This window comes from Melopsittacus undulatus, chromosome 10 (genome assembly GCF_012275295.1).
Source record: "Melopsittacus undulatus isolate bMelUnd1 chromosome 10, bMelUnd1.mat.Z, whole genome shotgun sequence".
Lineage (NCBI taxonomy): Eukaryota > Metazoa > Chordata > Aves > Psittaciformes > Psittaculidae > Melopsittacus > Melopsittacus undulatus.
Window position 1 is genome coordinate 16,662,194 of NC_047536.1, and position 20,252 is coordinate 16,682,445.

At 40.3% G+C, this 20,252-nt stretch overlaps 1 protein-coding gene across 1 annotated transcript; it reads right to left on the bottom strand.

Moving 5' to 3' along the window:
• Positions 1-703: 703 nt before the first annotated feature.
• Positions 704-18,524, bottom strand: GFPT2 (glutamine-fructose-6-phosphate transaminase 2). Its single transcript, XM_031047414.2, has 19 exons — positions 18,359-18,524; positions 13,400-13,507; positions 12,674-12,772; positions 11,854-11,979; positions 11,211-11,269; positions 10,593-10,727; positions 9,022-9,083; positions 7,395-7,474; positions 6,983-7,100; positions 6,155-6,318; positions 5,553-5,648; positions 5,350-5,447; positions 4,884-5,004; positions 4,405-4,562; positions 4,154-4,268; positions 3,480-3,607; positions 2,694-2,861; positions 2,110-2,271; positions 704-1,554 (listed from the first exon to the last, which is right to left on the bottom strand). Exons 1-19 carry the CDS (start codon positions 18,363-18,365, stop codon positions 1,510-1,512), a joined length of 2,049 nt encoding a protein of 682 aa, XP_030903274.1. The 5' UTR covers positions 18,366-18,524; the 3' UTR covers positions 704-1,509.
• Positions 18,525-20,252: the final 1,728 nt, after the last annotated feature.

Here is a 20,252-nt window from a genome sequence, read left to right on the forward strand (position 1 = left end):
ATAGATACTCCCTATTGGTGGTTAGTTCAGAACTAGCAAAGTGTGCATTTGCAAATATATAAGTTAATCAAATAGGGGTTTAGTCCTAGCTTAAAGATGTATTTAGCATTCTCTTATTTGCTGGTAGAGGGTGGTGAGTTTTCTTATATTCCTGTGTCTGTAGTTTAGATACTACATTAAATATCAACTTATGGCATTTTTTTCTTGGCCAAGGAGTCAACTTTCTGACCATAAACAGCGTATGAAATAATAGAGACACAGCTTCTATTTTTACTTGCAGAAAATTTCTTCCCCCATTCATCTACCTTAGCAGAAGGAAAAAGACAAAGGTTTAATCAGTAGCTGGTGTCAACCACCGTAGGAGCTACAATCTGAGATTATGCTATTGTTTCAACACATCTGGCAAAACACCGATGAGCAGTCCCCAGACTGAGTTCTCCTGTACTCCTGTGTTAGCTACCCAAATCTAACACACTGTTTTACAACACAGCTGCTGGATAAGGAAAAGTGAGGTGTTCCTACATGGGAGACCTGTGTGACACAGGAAGAACTAGCCCAAGAAACAAATAACTCTGATATTTAGGCAAGATTAGGGGAGAACACTGTCACTTGTAACAGAGTACTATGGTGTTGTACTTCTGTTCAGACCCTAGATGAGGAGTCATCAAGTTCAAAAAAAAAAAAAACCAAAATGAAACACAAAAAAGAAGAATTTAGATACTTTTAATTGCATTGTAATCTCATTGTACACTCTTCAAACAGAAACATCACTTGAAAGACATCCAGTTCCCTTACTTTGTTGTACTGTACAAGTTATGCAAATAAAAAGCTGGGGTGGCATACAAAACAAAATGTTGCTCCACTTTTCAAATAATTAGTTGAAAGAAGCAGAAATGTAAAACATTGTGGGGAATTGACAGCCATAGAAGAGCTTTGCAAATGACTGGTTAAATATGAAACACAGATGCAAAGGTGGGGGGGAAGCCGGGGAGAAAGAGGGACAAGTTTCCAGTTTGAGGCTGAAGTAAGAAAAAAACCCCCCTAACAACTGTACACAAGCGTCAACATGCTCAGTATTTACATTCTGAGCATTACGAATGCTACAGATAAGCAATGTACTAAAAAAATAACTTAAAGAAAGCTATACAATTGTAGTTATAAATACTTTATCTTTAAAACTAGTTAACTAGTGTAGGCTAAAAAAAATGTTCACAGTTACTCTGAAGAGAGCTGTATATATATATTGCACAGTAAAAAAGTTCATTCAGTATACCATGTGTAAACAATTTTTATCTTCTTTGGCAATTTCAGGACTTAGAGGAATAGCAAAAGCACTTGGATACAAGGCACGTCAAAAGCTTTTAAAGCTGCAAGATAAATCCTTGTGACACTTTCCAGTTAGCACTGTCATTCTCTTTAGAAAAACGTGTACTTATCAATTCAGAACAACACATTTCTACAAGTATAACTCAGAGGTCTGGTGAGAAAAACATCAGCTGTTTGTGGTTGTTATTCTACAGTAACAGATTTGGCCAAGTTTCTTGGAAAGTCCACCTAGAATGAAGAGACAGACTTTCAGTATCTGACAGTAACACCGACATTCTGCATTTCACAGTTCATTTAGTGGGCTTTTTTAGACTTCCTAATGAGCTCTGCTTTGTTCTAGACACATTAACACACACAAGAGACTTCAGATAATGACTCACTGTTGAATTCAGCCTTGCTTCCAAAGCCCTCCTAACAAACACATATTTGTTTTGCACAGGGTACCTTCCCAACGCAATCATCATTATCTAACTGACACACCTAGCCAGTGTCAAACTAAGCTGTACAAAGCACTGACCTATTTCATGTTAAGTGCAATATCACGGTTTTATTTCTCTGAAAAAGTCCTATCTGCACTCTTAACTAGAAGGATACCAATTAGGAAAAATATACTGCTGAAGAATTAGCGCTGAAATGACACCTCTACTACCCCTGTTGCTGTAACTTCCACCATTACCATAGTTCCTTCTTAGATATGCCATATAACTGAGTCTCTCCCTTTACACTGATAGAAAGAAGTTTAAAACTGCACTAACTGGAGTGCTAAACATGGAAAGCACTTACATCATATCCTCTGAGAACAGCCAGGTGGAATGAAAGCAACTGGAGAGGAATAACACTCAAGACTCCTTGAAGGCAGTCAACTGTATGAGGCAGCTCAATGGTTTTATAGGCAAATTTTGAGCTTTCTGTGTCTTCTTTAGAACACAGAATGATTGGACGACCCTGAAAACAAAATTTTGCAGTGTTAAGTGAAGAGGTGGCTTAGAACTGCTTTGAAGTATCCATTCACAGCATGCTTGTAGTATTTTTGAAGGCATTCAGGTAGTTAAAAGACAATGCTGGTCTTGCATTAAGGAGTTTTTCATTCACTGGTTTGTGAGACTGGAATATTTTCAACCTATGGAGCTTTAACATTACTCCATGTACTTCAAAAGCAAACCAAAAACCTCAAACCACCCACATGCAATCACTTTTCACTAGTATTGGTAACCTATAGTAACTACCTACAATGCAGATACAGTGTTTTATTTATAACAATTTAAAAGAAAACACCAATACATCAAAAATTTTCTGAGGGGGGCACAGTCAGCAGCAATATCTCATACACAGACTCCTTCTCTATTACACTCTGTTAAATAGCTTACCTGTCGAGCAGTGACCTGTTGCAGAGCATTCTGACACTTGGTGAAACAAGGATCCTTCATTATCACCATGATAACAGGCATTTGTTTATCTATGAGGGCCAATGGCCCATGTTTCAGCTCACCAGCCAGGATACCTTCAGAGTGCATATAGGTGATTTCTTTTATTTTCTAAAAAAAGAAAAGCAAATGTCATCGAGTTACCAGTAAATCAGATGAGAAATAAAAGCCATAAGAAGCAAAACAGGAAGGTGTACATCTGCCACTTAAATACAAACTCATGGTACTAAGCTGGTGTTTTCGAAGGTCAGCTGGAGGAAGCAGAGCTTGCCCCTTGACATGCATTTGCAGATAAAGACATGGAATAATCAACAGGAACTTTAAGAAACAAACACCCAGCAAAACCTTGGCTAGTGTAGTCTAACTTTAACATTTCAAACTTCTGCAGGAGGTGGATGCATGTCCATGACACCAGAACGTTCATAACAATTCATGTTTTCTGCATGACCATCTCATCAACATCAGCACACTGTGCTTTTATATGTATTGAATAGATTCATTTAACACTATTTGTTATGTGAAAGAAACAAGAAACTGATTATTGTATCCAGCTTCACCCTATGCGTTCAGTCCAGCAGGACTAAATGCTCTTAGCTACAGACAGCAGGTTCTACTGCAGTACAATTTATTGCAGCACAATTAAGCTGAACTATTAGAAATAAATTATGTTGTAGAAACTACAAAAGCTCATTTTAAACAACATCTAACAATATATTGGGAAGTTCTTACCAGAGCTCCTTCCAGACAAGTGGCATAATTATACCCACGACCCATAACCAGCAGTGACCTTTGTTTGTACAGTTCAAGAGCTAAGTCATGTATCTTCTCATCCAAGGACAAGACTTCTTTAATCATCTCTATTGGGACACACAAAAAGCACCTATTAAATATTTTTTTAAACTGGAAAAGATAGTTTGTTGTAGTAGGATGTTCTAATGATCTGTTAGGATAAAATACACTTAATATAATTCAAATATTCACTTTGCATCTTTGACTTTTAAGGATATTTCCCTCCAGCCTTATTTAGAGTTACAAATTTAAAGCAACTATTGGTTTAAGCAGTGCTCACACATCCCATTTGTATTTCTAAAGGAAGCTGTGAACATCCTTCTTAAATCACCATTTTAGGAGATCAAGTAATGTATCTCATACAAAACTACTTTACTGTAATTAGAAAACCCAACCCATGAAAACTGTGATCTTCCTGCCAACTTTCTTGGAAGGTTGCTTGTAAAATTGGCCATTAGTGCAGAAACTAATAGACCATTTTTCTTGTACTGTCAGCTTTTCAGGAGGAGGGGGAGAGTGAAACTTCAATGAGAAAGAAGCATCCCCAGTAGTATTTTATATTGCCCATTAAACAACATCCCCTATCCCTCCTAAACCCCAAAATATCAATATACCTGGCAACGATTTTAGTCCACTAATGATTTCCTGTCGCCTTTTCTGCAAGGAAATTCTGTCTTCAGACATCATTAAGCCAAACATTACAAGAGACACGAACTGGCTGGTATAAGCCTGCAGACAAAACAAAACATTTAGCAGTTAAGTCTGCAGAGAGTTAGTATGAGCTCAGTTTGAAGTGCTACAATTAAAACTTTAATTGAATTCCACAGAGCTGAAGTATGAAAGTCAAACCCTGAACAGCAATTACCTTTGTGCTTGCCACACCTATCTCAGGTCCTGCATTGATATGTACACCACAGTCAGTTTCTCTGGATATTGAGCTTCCAACTGTGTTTGTGATGCCAACTGTTAGAGCACGACGGTCCTTACAATACCTCAAGGCCATAAGTGTATCTGCAGTTTCACCTGGAAAACATTTACATCTTGACTACAGGTTGACAGAGGATAATATTAATTCCTGAAAAGCATGATTCCTGAAAAGCATTCAAATTCTACACAGTGTGTTCTAAGTAACTGCAGCCACAACACAAAATGCAACTGAAAACAACCCTTCATCACTCACTCATTGTCTATGTATTTGAATCAAGCTGGAAAGAAACTTGAATTCAAGCCAAATCCGGCCCATTAGCCATCACCCTCCTTTGCAGCATGTAGAACGTAATAAATCATTGGCTTTTTATTCTACAGTTTGCACTCAAGTGAAGGCAAACAGTAGACACAGCTTACCTGACTGACTTATAAAAAAGCACACATCATCTCTGAATACAGGTGTGTTTCTATCCAGGAAATCACTAGCAAGTTCCACCATCACTGGTAACTCAGTTAATTCTTCCAGTACTTGTCGAGTCTGTATTCAAAAGAAGCACACAAAACTTGTTAATATTGCCACCCATAAAAAGCCTTGATATCTTAAAAGCCTTGATATCTTAAAAGTCAGAGATAATCTGAATGGATTCTTACTATAATAACTGGTAACTACAGCATACCAGAGCTTTAAAAAACAAGGTGACAAAAGTGAATTTCTAGCATGGTAGATAACAGCATCAGTTGTGGCACAAAGGAAAACTAAAAGGGTGAGATCCCTCAATTAAAACCAAAGTTTAAGATACAGAAGAAAAAGCAGTGAAAAGCTATTGTCTATAAACCCAGCAACCAGGAGTTAATATATGCATTTAGCTAAGGCTGAACATACAGCAACTGCAGCATGGTAACTGGTCCCACAACCAATAATGATCAGTCTTCGGCATCTTCTGATTTCTTTGAGATGATCCTTCAGCCCCCCCAGCAGAACTGTAAACAAACAAGCAAGAATATATCAATGGTGTATTTTATGTTCTAGCTAACATGCTCAAAACGTGCAGGCTTAGTGCAGCCTGAGTGGCTGCCCTCAGTTACCTGTGCTGCTCTCAAAATTCACCCTGCCTCTCATCGTGTTCACAACTGATTCTGGTTGCTCAAAAATTTCCTTTTGCATGAATGCACTGAAGTTCCCTGTTTAAAAAACATTACATGGTTACGCTTCTGTTTGTTATTTGAAGTCTATTACAGTTAAAAAGAGTCAACTTTTAAGATGACCTGCAGTAGCAAGCTAATTTGACTGTGTTAGCTTAAACACAAGCTTAGGAACAGGCGAGAAGAAGGGAGGGATTTGGTAGTTCCTCTATTTGGTTGGTTTCATTTCTTAATTCTGACAAGGTAACTGAATTCCTTTTTAAGTAAACTTCTGTATTACACTTCAGTTCTCCATTTACAGTGAAAGTAACTATAACATGTTAACATTAGCTAACACTAAACATTGAGAATTTTTCCAAGGCTAAAAATCGGAAGGGTCCCACACCACCCATCTTCCCTTGGTCTTAAAGCTTGAAATTGTCAACTCCCAGTAGAAAAAGCTTTAATATCAGGTGATTTCCCCAACAAATTAGCATTTTTTGCCTTATCTACTACACAGTCAATATCCATCTTTGATGATACTTGCTTACAGATGTTCAACCCACCCTTCATGATTTGCTGCAATTCCATCTGCAAGGTTTGGATGGCCCGAGAAGGATCATCACTAGCTGAACGCTCAAGACGGTGAATTGAAAGCTTCCCATCAGTTACTGCTGCAATGTCATCATCTTCTAAGAAAATTACTCTGTTGGTATGTTCAATGATAGCACTACAGGAAAAAAAAACAGAAGCAAAACAAACTTGACATATCAGTAAGAGCTGGTAGCACGATTCAAAGCAATTAAATATGCCATACAGCACTTCCAGCTCCCCTTCCATCTTTCTTTTGGATAACACTGCAGATAGAGCAATCTTAAAGGAAATGGCTCCATCTGCTGCTCCTCCTGCACTCTCACAGGAACCTAGAGCAGAAGGCTCGGGCACCACAGCATCTTGCATCAACAAGTTTTTGCTGATCTGATCTTGCCAACCTGATGGACCCCTAATAAGGCCACAGTCCTGTTTCTGAGACAAATGCATACCTGATGTCCAGATTCCTGCTGAGCTATTTCATCCTCTGACAGATTAAAATACCAGAACTTAGACTAACCTATAGTCTGCCCAAATACTCGGGTGATGGTGTCTATGTGTACCTAACTTATCTTCATACACTGGATGTATTTTATACAGAGGTTAACAACTGGCAGATACTGCATATGTTTAACACTGATGTTAAGCCTTCACATTTTACATTCTTAGCCTGGGGGCTTTATGAAGTTGCCTGGATTAGAAGCTATCCTATCAGAAAACGATTGTACAGCATTAGATTTCCAGAAATATCTTACTTCTAAAGAAAAACAGTATTTTGAGAAACACTTAAGTACTTGTACTACCTTGCATCTGAAGCAAAGAAGAATTCTACTGCCTTATCCCCAACAGCATGAAGGCAGGTAGAGCTGTCCAGTCTTTTCATTCGTGAATTGCACATGTTCTTCACATTCTCAATGTTGCCTAAGAAGGAAATGAGACACTTTAAATGCAAAGCCAGATCTGTTCAAGTTAAGAGATCACAGACTATACAGGTTCAAGGTATCAGAGTTACACAAGTATTCTGGGGGAACGGGATTTTTACATGAACTACACATTTAGCAATATAAAAATATTTAGCAATATAAAAATAGCTAAAAAGCTATTTGGGATATCAGATGGTAGTTTTATAGTAGAAAGACAAATTAACCTAATTTCTAATCATAAAGTAACAACAATTTTAGTTCTTAAAAATAACAGTTGGATTTCTCAACTTACATGTTCTATACAAAACAGGAATCTGGTCAGTGGAGAGCTTGTACTTGCTCCTAACCCCAATGAGCAAAGGACTCCCTCTCCTACAAAGGGAAAACACACAAGTTTAAAAGGAGAAACGCGTACACAAAACAGTCAAAGGACATCAGTGAAGTTGAAAGACAATATCCCATCTAGCTTCCTAAAGAGGAAGATCCTCCTCAACCCCCATCCCAATGCCATTATGTGGCAGGAATTATATAAACTTGGCTTGTTTCTGTAAGATTTGCCAAATATTATGATATGAATAAGTACCATAATGCCTTGGTCTTTCCCCATGAACTACATCCAGGTAGAGTAAAACATATATGAACTAGCTGTTTTCCTTCCAGTAATCACAAAACAGCGCAGGCCCCGGTTTGAATACTTTTATTTAAACAAAGCTTACTCTGCTTCTTTAGAGAGCCAGCACTAAAGTCCAGTGCTCTTTACTACAGAAATTCTGTCTCAGACTTCAACCTTTGAAATTCAGAAATGCCAGCCATCACTACTGCACCTCTGAAACTACCGAATATTCAGATCATTTTGAAGTTAAATGGCTCACATGCCACACTGAAGAGATTAAAATAAAATTAATAAACCCTCCCAGTAATAAAAGAGTAATTCACACACACACAGAGCCTCAAGTTACAAGTTTAGCTTCTCTTAATCCCCTCACTCCTGAAAACCCAAACCTGAACCACATATACAATAGATCATTTCAGAAGATGTTCTCCAGTTAGAGTGATGGTAGAGCTGGCTTTTCCACTACTTTAATATAGACCCATTTTAGGGCACAGAAGCAACAGGCTTTGCAGTTGTATAAAACAGTCCTTATTCCTACTGCTAATTCACTTGCTACTTTAATATCTTTACATTTCCTAAAAGTTGTTTTCCAAGTCATAAATAAAAGCAGAACTTATACAGAAAAAAAAGCCCTCCTAAATTCTACAACCATTATAGAACACTATTTGTATAACTTGTTTGTATGATGTCACTTTAGCCAACCTGAACATGCTTATCTCAGTCTTTATTCAATGTGAAGTAAACTTGAACCATACTCTTCCCCTTTTTTTTGATACAGAAGTGTTGACACACTCTCAATACAACCATAGCAACGTAAGATACACCGAGTTTCTTTATTGACACACTCTAACAGGTACAAGAACACACTATGGGAATGAGTTTGTGGGTGGTATATTCCAAGCGTGTCATTTGAATGATCTCCAACCCAATGTGTATTTGCATGAAGCAAGAAAACATCATCTGGTTACTTTTCACTATTGTCTTTACATCCTCCAAAAGTGAATAGCCACAGCTAGTTTATTAAACGAAATTATGTTAAAGATTATAGAGAATCAAAACAAGCCTCTGGAAATTTGGTGACATGCAGTCAGTACAGCTCAAATTGAGTTATATTTAATAGCCAGTTGAAGAGCTGCTCAGCAGAATTTTGCTGCAATTCAAAAGGACTCCATTAGTTCAGTTGCCTTCTGAGTTTTGGTTAATTAAGCACTTTAAACATCAGTATTTTGGTATCTTTAAAAGATGACACGGTTGTTTTTTACCACCTAAAAAGCTTAAATTATGGATAAAATGGAATTCTACTAACCTGGTAGCAACAGCTTCACCTGGGTAATGGATGCTCTTGAAAACCAATGCAAAAGCACCTTCCTGGAAACCATGCAAACAGAACAGAAACAAAAAAGCCTTAAACAACTTATCTCAATTAGTTGCATCTCATTAAACTGGGGCCCCTCTTCCTGAGGTGGCTGTGAAGGAAAGCTCTTTACTACTATCAGGAATCTCTTCCTGGAGGGCAGACTGCACCTTTAAAGGAACTGGTTATGGAGCAGAACAAGCTAAAATGCACGTACCACTGCAACAGCTGAAAGATCAGGCTGTGAGCACTCAGGCTCTCTTCAGAAACAAAAACAATACCTCCTAATGCAAGGGTTAAGAAAATCTCTAAGATGTTACTCCTAATCAACATGAAGTCTGTTAAACATTTACTTTCAGAAAGATTTGTAATATGAACGTGCATGTAGCTGCATTTTATCATGCATTTTCAGCTAAGATTCTGGAGTTACTACTTCTAGTTTATGAAGCAAATTCTCATTAATGTATTTTAAGAATAAATAAGTAAGAAAACCTCCACCAAAAACCACCCAAACAAAATCAACCGTGCAAGAATTAAAAACCAGGAACACACAAACAACGACCCTATAGCATTACCATAGCTTGCAAGCTTTAAGAGTATTCCAAATGCAGGAGCAAACCCCCCAGTGTGCAAACAGAAGAGAGATGGTAACATCCACTTCTCCCACAGGGACTCCAGTCAGACTACTCTGCTCTCATCCTGTGGTCAGGTGAAGTCACCCTTTCCCTCAAAAAGGTGGTTGCTATTCCCTCTTGCCCCATAGAAGTCTTTACTTCATGTGTATTCCAGCCCTGCTCTAGGGGAATCTTACAGAGCTGCTTCAGAGAGGAGAAAGGGGAGGTGAAAAGAGCATAAGAAACTGCAGGAAGGGGAGGGAAAACATCTGCCCAGAGACTGGGGGAGGAAACAAAGCAAGCTTTCTCCAAGTCTGTAATGCATCTATCAACGTTTTCAAGCATTCGCAGACTAAGTAACAGTAGATTCCCACTTCACAGTTTGGAAACTTGCTACACAGTGAATCAGTACAACTTCTTAGATCTATTTCCAAATAGGGGAGCCAAGGCATTAAACAAACTTGAATCACAGCAGTGTTTTAACATGATCAGAATAGCCTTTAAGAACACATAGCCCTTTCTGAGAGATTTCAACCCCCAGAGGCTCCTATGATTTCTTTTTTAATGAAACTGCTTCATTAAGAAACTGTGATACCCTCTTGCTTAAAGAAACAACCCCAAACAACCAATCAAGCAAACAAAAGAAACCAAAACCCACCAAACAAAAGAACGCTACTAATGCAATTTAAAGATTTACCATTGAGAAGCCTTTGAAGCTTCCAAAGTTTTAATCTCACTTCTTGGTCTATTAAGCATTGTTTAGAGGCAAAAAAAAGTGTTATCTGCAGCACCTTCTAAGGATTCCTGCAGAGGATCTAGATGCATCAGTGCATCTAGATATACTAAGAAATACTAAGGAACTCTACAAATAGCTTATACTATAGTACAAGAAAGGAACTTCCCACTTACCAATTGTTGAATAACTCTTTCTACCAAGGCTGAAAAACTGGTGTCCTCACTCTCTCTGTTGTCATACATGTATTTGATTAATTTAGGGATGGTTTCTGTATCCGTTTCAGATTCAAATTCATAACCTTTGCTCTCCTGAAATATCATGTAAATGAGGAAAAAAGGTTTTCATCCTCAGGCAAGAAACACTGAAGAGCCTCTTGGCTGCCTTCCACCAGAAACGGCACAGTAAGACAGACTGCATGGAGCACTACACTGGACTGGTATATATATATCACTATAGACAAAATATATAGACTTATTTTGGCATAGCTACTTTCAGAAATACTGTAATAAAATATGTAGCAAGACTTGCTTAGCATCTGTCAAGCAACAAGAGACAGGAGAGAGCCGACTCCACACACCCTCTCAAAGAATTTGAGTGCAAATTGTTACTTTAAGTACTTTGCATTTAGGATTACGGTAACTTTACCAGCACCTCAGTATTTTTGTTAGGTACACTCCTTCAAACGACTATTTTATAGATGAAACTAAGAAACTTGATTTCAGATTCCAACAAATTCATGGAAAATCTGATGATGGTGGAGCAGTTGTAGAAACAAGCTGTCACAGACTCACCAGAAACTTTCTCAGGTCCTTATAATTTGTGATGATTCCATTATGAATAACAACGAACTCTAAAATGAAATATATACATATTCATCAGTAATGAATAACTAAGGTATTTAACTTAGAATACAAAATTATAGGGGTAAAAAAGCAGCTCAGAAGTACACTAGAAACTACCTGCTATAGCTTCCAGACCTACAGTTTATCACAACATGGACAAAAGAAAGTGCAAGCTTACAAATTCTGGAGGCACACAAAGGTTGTTCCAAATCATTAAGACAGTTTTAAACTACACCCAGTGAAATGGCACCAAGCCATCTCGCGTGAAAAATAATACACCTCCCTTTTCCAGCCCAGACAATATCGATGCATTTATATTTTCAGTCTTACCTTTTAAAACAAGAATGTTGTAGTTTGACTAACTTGCATTAGTTTTCAGAGAACAGATTTTGTTAACCTTTTACAGTATCACTTTAGCCTCAGAAGAGGCTATTTGATTGTGAAAGCATCTAACCTAGGTGGAGTGGCAACAGCTTAGCCCTAATATACAAAACAGACACCCAAACACTAGTAAGAACAGAGAACACATGTACTATGTAGACTGAAGCATTTCAAATTCATATAGTTCCAGAGTGCTGCAGAGATTACATACCATTCCTTTTATCGGATCTCTGAGGGTGACTATTTATTGCACTTGGTACTCCGTGTGTTGCCCAGCGAGTATGAGCAATTCCAAAATGTGTTTCAAAATCCGTTTTTGAATCCAGATCATCTTGTTCTATACAAAAATACCCCACCAGTTTACTGAATATTCATATTCAGTATATAGAATATAGAGTCTCTCTCACACACACACATACAACTAGTAAAACACGAAGAGAATTCCTACAGGCAAATATCTAAAAGTTATCTTCTGCCTTGCTTTTAAACCATTTGCTTTCTTGACATTACACTTCAGATAGTTCAAGCTACTGTGATTAAAACTTTGTTTGCCAAGACTCAAGCATTTTCAGCCAATACTAACAGCTAGGCTAACAGACCACATTACTACAAATTACAATGTAAACGTATTAAAACACAACTTCAGCTTTTCACAGATGGGAGCACTGCATAAAGCAGATTGTGATGACAGCCAGCTGCTTAAATGGTCATAAATTCTGTCAAGAGTCCATGTTTCAGTGTTTCACAGAAATATCTGAGTAAAGCACCAGGGGAGCCCAGGCCTTGAACAAAGAAGCAACCAAAACAGGGGAGAGTAGACTGATAATGTCACAGTACCATACTTAAAGAGCAGCTTGCTTTTCAAGTGTAGATTTGGGGGGAACAAGCAATTTATCTGCCATTGGATTACACAATGCAGTTACCTCTAGTACAAAACCATAACTGTAATTTCATGGTCTGACTTTCTGCTGAAATGCAGATGATATCTGACTGGGAGGCCAGAGTAAAGGGGAAATATTTAAGATACTTACTGTACAACTCTTCTTCCAAGGCCTTTACTTTTCCTCTTTTCTTAACTAGTTTGATGAACCTTTCTTTATCCTCATTATTATTTCCATCAATTGCCACTCCTACAGTATAGGACACAGTCACAAGAGTTATTTAAAGCATGAAATACAGTGGATGAAGAACAGGCTGAGAAAATACAGACAAGCACATATTAGTGAAACAATTATTTTTAAATCATCCTTCAAACTGAAATACTTGAAGTCTGTTGCTAGACCTGTGTATGTTCAAATTAAACTAGATGAAGTCTATATCCACTGCACAGATGAAAATATACCTGTGCCATCTCCAGTTTTGCTCGAGGACAGACTGGTATATTTTACCTGATGAAGTTAGCCAACTGAAATTTAAAGGGAAGTTTAATTTTCCTCATCCTTTCACTGGGACTCACATGCACAAAAAAGGCTGAGGCGCAACCTACACGACCCAGTATGGAGGCCTTCTTCCTTGCACCCTGTTTGCTTTGTGTACTAAACCTCAACCTCCATCTGATTAGAGAGCTAAATACTCAGTTTAAAGTCAGGAGGAAAACTGAAGAAGGAACTCCAAGAATTAAGGTAATTAGTTCTTATCTTTTAATCTGCAGGATAAAAAGGAAAGAAAAATCCAACATGCCGAAATTGAAAGTACCCAAAATGTCATACAAGGAGCCATAGGTTGCTAAAATGGATTTGTTGAGTTAATTTACATACCTGCGGAGTCATATCCTCTGTATTCCAGCCTCTGTAATCCTTTTATCAGGGTTTCAAATATTTCTTTCCGAGTCCGAGGCACTCTGTAGTTTAGATAAGCAAAAATTCCTGTTTAAAGAAAAGAGGGGAAGGGGACAGAGGGGGGAAAGAAGCAAAGATTTATTTAGAGTTTGCATCCCTTCAGACTCAATTTAAGACCCTTTAAAACCAGTACCACAGAGAGGTCCTAGGGGGACCCAACCTCCAATTTAGTACAATTCTTAGTACTGGCTTTTTAAATGGAAGGATCTCAAATACAGTAAATGAATCAGGACCCTCATTTTCACTGCACAACACAGACATTTTCCTGGCCAGGTTTGCTCTCCTCATGTTACCCACCAAGAGTTAAACAGCTGAGAGAGCTTAAAAAATTTCTACTTTCCATGAAAACCACTACCACTGAAAATGGGAACATTGTGATCTATTTCATATCCAGACATTCAAAGAAGAAATATATTCACCAGTACTAACACAAGGAGACTTTTGTAATTAAAGTCATGGCCTTAAATACCCATGGGTAGGTACTAGGCACAACATCTATTTCTGAAAGGCTCCAGCTTAATCCTTTATACAACAGTCACTTCAGCGGGAAGAGAACAGAGAAGAAAACAGAAAGGGTGGGCAGAAGTCAAAAGGATAGGACAACAAAGGAAAGAAAGAGAAGATACAAAATCAGGGTGACCCAAAAACCAAGCATTCACCCTTTATGCTGCCTCAACACAACGCTGCGTGCCAAACCAAACTCAACAGAGACATAAGATCCCTTTGCTTGCCCCATGTTACTCAGTCAACTCTTACACAGGCATCATAAAGAAAGATGTGAACTCACTCCTTGCCTACTTGGCAAACAGAGCCTGGAAGAGTCTGAAAGTCTGATCCCTCATCTCTTGAATAGACCAGTCACCAAGAAGTGGCTTTTTTAGTTTTGGAGTAGGTTCCCCCACCCTGCCCCTGCACATTATTCTCCTCTTTTTTAAAGCAAAAGTACACAAAGATTTTTGTCATTAGGGGGAGTTTGGGGGATGTTGTTTTAGCTTGAGAAAAGGTGTAATGCAAAGGTGAAAACAGCCGCTCATTTTCTCTGCCTACTGCTCTTCCTGGGACTTTGTAGGATTGATCAGACCCTTTTATTAACTTTTGCAAACCTGTACCCCAATAAAACAGAAACATTTAGTTCACCGTTTCAAACGTTTCTCCAAGCAACAAGTCAGGACTGGAGACTACAGTTCCAAAAACCACACTTTAGGAGCTCAAAAGATAAGCAGTTCAGACAATCAAGTGTTTTAAATAGAGAAAGCCTTTGTTTGAAATTTAACACCATCTTCCCCTTCAATTAAGGCTTTTGAACTGTAAATGGCTGTAGTGAAGCAGCTGTTATAATGATACACCAATAAATCTCCCTTATAAATACGGTCCTGAATTCAGTTGCTCCACTGGTTTTAAGCCATTAATACTGTTGGTTCAACAGTGAGACTAAAGGACTATTACGTCGGTCTCCGAATTTTTCTTGGAAGGATTAAGGGTGCAAAATGCTTTTCTGCTACAGAAGTGAGATTTATGGGGAGCTCACACTAATTATTCCTAGAGTGTCCGGCATTAATGGAGATAGTAAGAGAATTGTTGCATTTAAAGAGGTATTTAGGAATTTGAGCAGCTAAATACTGTTCTTCAGGGCCACTTTGAAAAATAATGCCTCTGGTTATATACAGTCACTTCAGACTGAGAGCTTGTTGATCTTTTTTCCCCAGCAGATGGTTACCGTTCTCTGGCACTAACCATGAACCTCAATCAAGTGCAGCATTCTTCAATTTCTTCAATACAAATGTCTCAACATCATTCCAAAGCATTGCTACACACCTCATTTCAGATCCAGCTCTACTTTCTAGGCCAGATTTCACAATGTATTTAAGACACAGCAGCCTTGTATGTTCCATGTGGCAAATCTGACTACACTGAGCTCCGGGAAGACCCTTCCTTTGGGACAGTCCATACAATGGTACCAGTGTGCTGCAATTGTTATAAAGATCCTTGTTTCCAAGGAACTGTAGCTGTGCTTCCACATATGTGGATTAGAAGACACAGAAGTCACCAGAGGCCATTGTAATGAAAGCAATAGCTGCAGCCTGACCTCTAAAGAAATATATTATAAACTTTTCCAGTTAAAGGAAGTAAATCCTAATCTCAGCACCATTTCTCTAGTAATTTTCTGTTTCACGATTTATCCACTTGCATATTTTATCCCCTACTTAGTCATCATTTTTGGCTAGAATTAAAGCACATTGCTCAATTCATGTAGAAACAACTGCTGATAAAGTCTTCTTCTAGCTTAATTCCCTCTGGAAGGAAACCAGTATGACTGAATCTTAGTTGAATCATTCTCATGATAAGAGTTTTGTGATGCTCACAAGTTACGTTATAGTGGCCTCCCCAAGGTATTAGATGCCATTTCCAAAGTTTGCATCTCTCCTCCCCAGTGAAACCCAAGTACACTGTAAGCTAATACAATACTGAAGTGTATGTATCAAGAAAGCCAATGTTTATTTGTCAGCACAACAGAAGCAGTGAAATACTTTCTTAAGTCATACATACAAGCACAGAATCCAGCGAAAGCATTTAAGAAGTGTTTCACCAGGGCATTGCTCTCTTGATCCAGATGCTAAATCTAATTTATAATTTTCCATAACTAGAGAGTTTTCACAGAGCATGAAGTAGGTCAAGCATATATGGCTTACCTTCAGAATCAGACATTAAGAGGTTGTTAAAACATTCCTAAAACCAGCTTTGATCATGTGCAGACACTGGAAGCAAGGCTCTCCCTTTATGTGCCTATAAAGACGTTTTGAGTCTCCTCTTTCCCTTTCAGGATTACAAGCAGCATGTCAAGAAGAAGAAAATTTCACAGAGTATTTTTTGTGGGAAAAAGCCACAAGAACTCTTGCAATTGCAAGACTTCACCAAAATCAAGAAGGGGGCAGCCTATACTTGAAGTTTGAACAAAATTAATTATTTTTCTTTTTTCTTTTAAATAAAAGGATGCCTCTACTGGGGTAGGCACATTGCTGATACCAGAAACTTGGCTTTGAGAAAGCCCCAATCTCAACTTCATATCCTGGTGAAACTAATTTTGATTTAAAATAGGTAGATCATCAAGTTCTGAGATCTTACCTGGGTTTAAAACCCTGCATATTTTTGTTACTCTATCTTCTTACATATGAATGTGATAACATCTCAGCTTTGTTTCCTAAAGAGCATGCTTATGGCAATATTTAATGACCTCATATTTTCAAAGCAGAAAACAACAGGTTTAAATCTTCATGTGTTACCTGAAGCCAGAGAAAACACAACATACATGTTTTCAACACTTAAACCTGGAAAGACATGCAGAAATAAACCCAACAAAAGAAAGTAATTTAGAAACTGTTGGTTGCAACCTCAGGAACTCCTGCGCTACCTGCAGCAGATCAGTATAGCAAGGAAGATATGAGACATCTTTCATTCTAACAAATGTAATGTAAAAGGTCTCCAAATGTTGCTAGGAAGAATACCAGCACCATTCTCCCTGCACTTTATGAACTGCTGCACTCTCTGCCATTTCATACCAAGTCAGCTACTCTGCCCCAAGCTAGACATTTTACCAAAGTCATTTAACACTGTTAACACCTTCATTTTCCGATCAATATACAGCCCAGATATGCTAAGGTTTTGATATTACAATCACGTATCTCACTGTCCAGTGCTTGCCACCAACACCTTCGGTTTGCTTAGGCACTGAGCCAAGTCTCTCACCTGAAAGGGCTTTGTTTAGAAGACACATTTGTCCCATCTATAATGACCTGAGAGTCATGTAGGAACTCAAACAGTATCACCTCGTGTCCCCAGGCGAGTGAAAAGCGCTTTCTAGGCTCCTTGCTCTTTCTGAGGTTACAGTTAAAGAGGATGGGGAGGCAGGAAAAAGATATCCAGCTCAGAAAGCATGTTTTTAGGAGCAGTAACTCAACTCACTTTCAGTCTCCACATCACAAAAGAGGTTTTGTTCATAATGGCTGAGAAATACAAGCACAAAGTTTTCTACTTTTGACAAAAGTATCCTTCCAGACCCGAGAGGGCTGCAGCCAAAGGATAGGAGAAGTTTCACTAACATTTCCTCCATAACTAAAACACATCGCATTGGCAGATTCTGAACCTGCACTTTGATTTTAATCCAATCCAAAGCATATCCAGGCAATTGTATACACGTTGCAGATATTATCTCCACCATCTCATCTTTATTAGATAAAGGAAGTTGAATAAACTCTCATCAGCTATGAATTAAACTCCTTAACAGCCTTTTGTTTGAAAACCACAAAATCTTTCTACCGCCGCAGTTGGGAAGTGAGTCACAACCGATGCCTGGATTAGGAATGCCAGTGCCAAACGCATCCAGCAGCCCGTGCATCAGCCGAGGCGGTGATGCACTGAGGCACCTGGCCCAGGAGGAGCTATGGTTAACAGCGAGCCCTGATACCCCCCAGGAACCGGGAACGGGACGGTTGTCGTTCTCAAGACCTCGGGACAAGCCGCCAGGCACGGAGAACACGGAAAAAAAAGGCTGTGGGAAGCAGAAATGCAATCTCCTTTCCTCGGGAGAAGGGAGCGGACAGAAGAGCTTTACCTTTACCTGCCGTAGCCCCAAGGCCAGGTCATTGTCCCTTCCCCAACCCACACAATGGATGCGGCGAGGCCAGTCCCGAACGCCCCCACTGTGGACTCCCGTAGCCCCGGGACCCGCTGTCACCGCGGGGCAGCCGGACACCCCTCGGTTCAGGGACAAAGCAGCCCTTGTCTCACACCCCGACACAGAGGCGGACAGCCCGGGCACAGCCCGCTTTGTCCGCTCCTCCCAGCGCCCCCGCCGCCGCCCGTGTGGGCCCCGTCCCTCACCGCACATGGTCGCACCACACGGTCCTTCCCGCTGACAGGAAACGCGGCTCCCACCCGACGGCCTTGCCCGGGGACTGCCGCCTCCCCGGCTCTTATAGCGCGGCCGGGCCGGCCCCTGCCTCCCTGCTCATTGGCCGGGGAGCGGGCGCTGGGGCCGCTCCGCCCGGGGCCCCCAGCGGGTGCACGGCGAGAGCAGAGCCCCAGCGAGGAGGCGGCCCAGGGGCGGGGGCCGAGGCTGATCGCGCCCGGCCCGGCCCAGCCCTTCCCCTGCGGCCGCGCCCGCCTGCCCGGCTTGACCCGCCCAGGGGCCGCGGCGAGGCCTCCCGGGCTGCCCACACGGTGAAGGAGGCGAAGCGGCCCCTCCCGTCAGGGCAACATGGCCGGGCCTGAGGCGGAGGGCACGGGCAGCCCCTCTCCGGGCTTGGGTTTTCCAGTCACAAGCGTTCAGAGCCATAGGTTCAACAGCCAACTTCATCTGTACAGAGAACCTGTACCTGAACTTCATCTGGACCCAGAGAACCTGCGTTCGTGAGCAGGTGAACAACGGCCAAAGGTGAGGGCCATCGGCCTCTGCCTGGGGAAGAGCCTTTCTCCACAGACTGAGCTCCTGGTCAGCCTCTGTGGTCTCTTTCATTTACTTGGCAAGAAACTGCAGATGGGCTCCAGGAATCTCTTCTTCCCGAGCTGGGGACACTGTGATGGAGAGGGAGGCCACAGGACCCAGCCCAGCCATTGAAGGGCACAGCACAGGTTCAGTTCTGCAGGCACAGCCCACGCAGCAGGCTCGGGCTTTGTCTCCTACAGAAACTTGTGATTTCATCGCTTTGGGAACCTCCTCCAAGCAAAGGGAATGGTGGCTTATAAAGTGAGTGCCACAGAATCATAGAACATTTAGGGTTCGAAAGGACCTTAAGATCATCCAGTTCCAACCCCCCTGCCATGGGCAGGGACACCTCACACTAAACCATGGCACCCAAGGCTTCATCCAACCTGGCCTTGAACACTGCCAGGGATGGAGCATTCACAACTGCAAGCATGCACAGAAGTAGCTCAAGCTGCTCTTTGAACAAGCATGATTTGTTATAAACACATGAAGTTTCACGATTATTCAGCCTGCTTTTGGTTTCCTCTTCCTTATTAAAAAGTACCAAACTATTCCAGACACGATCCTTGTTGTCTCGTATGTAATTATTGAAATTCAAGCGCCAGGTGTCTCATTTAAGCTAGAATTTAAGGGCTCATTCTCACTTATATTCATCTTTGTAGGTTGTTTTTTACATGAAGTAGTGGTTCCTTCACACTTGTCACTTTCTCTTTTGATGGAGAGGTTGAATGAAGGGTAAAGACGGAAATGTCAGCATTTTATCTACAAAAGAATTCTGGGGTTATTTTTTGGTCAACCTTTGTGCTACTTTAAGGAAGGAAACTATGCCTCAATTTTAAGGCAAAAATCCTAGATTTAAATTATTTTTGAGTCATAAAATTAAAGAGAACAGTGCTACAAATCCTGCTTTAAATTAGTTTAAAAGAATAACTAAATTAAGTGCATCTTTTCTGCCTGTGTCAAACAGCTATGGACACCATGCTCTGTGCAAACCAGTTTTGTTTTCCTTCCCCCTGGTCCCCTGAATAAGACCAAACAGGCCCATCATTTGTCACTGTTGCAGTCGAGCTGCTGTGTGACATCGGGCAGGTCATTCTGACACTTCCATTCCAGTTTGTCTTGTCTGTTCAGGTTGCTTTGCTCCTCCTCTGAAGCAATCTCTGATCTTGTTTCCCCCAGTGCAGCCCAAACAAAGGGGGAGGTTCCTATCCTCAGCTGTGCATGTTAAATAAAACTGCTGTTTATATTAAATTACACGCAGTAAAGAAACAGGTTTTTTGCTCCCTGTGA

Excerpts from the sequence above, each read along its gene's own strand:
- GFPT2 (XM_031047414.2), bottom strand. Across the intron at positions 2,862-3,479 it reads CTTGTCTGGAAGGAGCTCTG|AAAATAAAAGAAATCACCTA; the intron begins GTAAGAACTTCC and ends TTCTTTTTTTAG. Across the intron at positions 1,555-2,109 it reads CTGTTCTCAGAGGATATGAT|GTGGACTTTCCAAGAAACTT; the intron begins GTAAGTGCTTTC and ends TCTTCATTCTAG.